Below are 1,592 nucleotides of genomic sequence, written 5' to 3' on the forward strand. Positions count from 1 at the left end.
CACCCCACCATTGAGCTGAAAAGAAAAAACCTTGTACCAAATATGTATAGTAAAGCAAAGCAAATTACCTCATTGTCCATGTCCAAAAATGTGTCTTATTCTGCATTTTGAGTCCATCATCAACCTGTTAGAAAGCAGATAGCATGTCTCGTCTCTAGGCCTCTAGAATCATAGTTTGTCATTGCATTCATTAGAGTTCCAATGTCTTGCAAAGTTGTCTTTCTTTAGAATGTAATTGTTACTCTCTTCCGGTTCTTCACCATGGCGCAAGATCAAGGTGAAAAGGAAAATCCCATGCGGGAACTGTGCATCCGTAAGCTCTGCCTCAACATCTGTGTTGGGGAGAGTGGAGACAGACTGACCCGGGCAGCCAAAGTGTTGGAGCAGCTCACGGGCCAAACCCCAGTGTTCTCCAAAGCTCGCTATACTGTCAGGTCTTTTGGCATCAGGAGAAATGAGAAGATCGCCGTTCACTGTACAGTCCGTGGGGCCAAAGCTGAAGAGATTCTGGAGAAGGGACTGAAGGTGCGAGGATACGAGTTAAGGAAAAATAACTTCTCAGACACCGGCAACTTCAGCTTTGGTATCCAAGAGCATATTGATCTGGGGATTAAATACGACCCAAGCATCGGCATCTACGGCTTGGACTTCTATGTGGTGCTGGGCAGGCCCGGGTTCAGCATTGCAGACAAGAAGCGTAGGACAGGCTGCATTGGGGCCAAACACAAAATTGGCAAAGAGGAAGCCATGCGCTGGTTCCAGCAGAAGTACGATGGCATCATCCTTCCTGGCAAATAAAGTCCTGTTTTCTATTAAAAGGTCAATAAAAAAAAAAGAATGTAATTGTTATTGAATAAGTTAACGATGATACTTAATAAGCATATATCAAGTGCCTACTATGTGTAAGGCATCATGGTAGGCCTTGCATTGTGAAATGAAAAAAAAAAAACCCAATCACTGCCTTCTGTGAGCTTACAATTGAAAAGAGGGATAAGAAAATGTTGGGTGACTAGCCACTTGCCAGGTGTGTTTGTGGGGAAAAAAGCTTTTGAGGTGCTTTCCATATCTAAGATTCTGTGATTCTGATTCTTCGATGTGTACAAGTAACAATGGTACTAGATGGAATCTGATAAAGGCACAGAAGAAATTCAAACTCCTGTGGGGAAGTGTGAAGAACAATAAAGCACTTTTAGCTGCAGTGATCTGAGAAAACTTGACTGAAGAGATAGCACCTGTGCTGGACCTGAAAGGAAGAGAAAGATTTCAAAAATCACAGATGGAGAGGGAGTCCATTTCAGGCATGGGATGTGGCTGACATGAATGTTCAAAGGATAAAAGGACTCTCTCTCTTACACTTCTTCCATCTTCTTTCCCTGTGAGCATCATTCATCCATTGTTCAATAACCATTTATTAAGCAATAGGGATCAAATGGCATCCTGCTGAAAATGTATTTTTGTCATTATCACTGTACAATTAAACTATTCCATGACTGTTTTTTTTCCTGGCCACAACTGCAGGGTTCATCCTTGTTTTATCAGCACCAAAATGTCACCTTGAGTCACCAAAAAACCCACAACAGAACAACTCTTCC

The 1,592-nt window shown here is 42.3% G+C and overlaps 1 protein-coding gene across 1 annotated transcript; it reads left to right on the forward strand.

The window, feature by feature from the left end:
• Positions 1 to 261: 261 nt before the first annotated feature.
• LOC118838602 (60S ribosomal protein L11-like) lies at positions 262 to 824 on the forward strand. Its single transcript, XM_036745943.1, has one exon. The coding sequence runs from the start codon at positions 262 to 264 to the stop codon at positions 796 to 798; it is 537 nt and encodes a 178-aa protein (XP_036601838.1). The 3' UTR covers positions 799 to 824.
• The last annotated feature ends 768 nt before the right edge of the window (positions 825 to 1,592 follow it).

This window comes from Trichosurus vulpecula, chromosome 2, assembly GCF_011100635.1.
Source record: "Trichosurus vulpecula isolate mTriVul1 chromosome 2, mTriVul1.pri, whole genome shotgun sequence".
Lineage (NCBI taxonomy): Eukaryota > Metazoa > Chordata > Mammalia > Diprotodontia > Phalangeridae > Trichosurus > Trichosurus vulpecula.

Bases quoted from the DNA above. Each gene is read 5' to 3' on its own strand.
- LOC118838602 (XM_036745943.1), top strand. From the start codon at position 262: ATGGCGCAAGATCAAGGTGAAAAGGAAAATCCCATGCGGGAACTGTGC.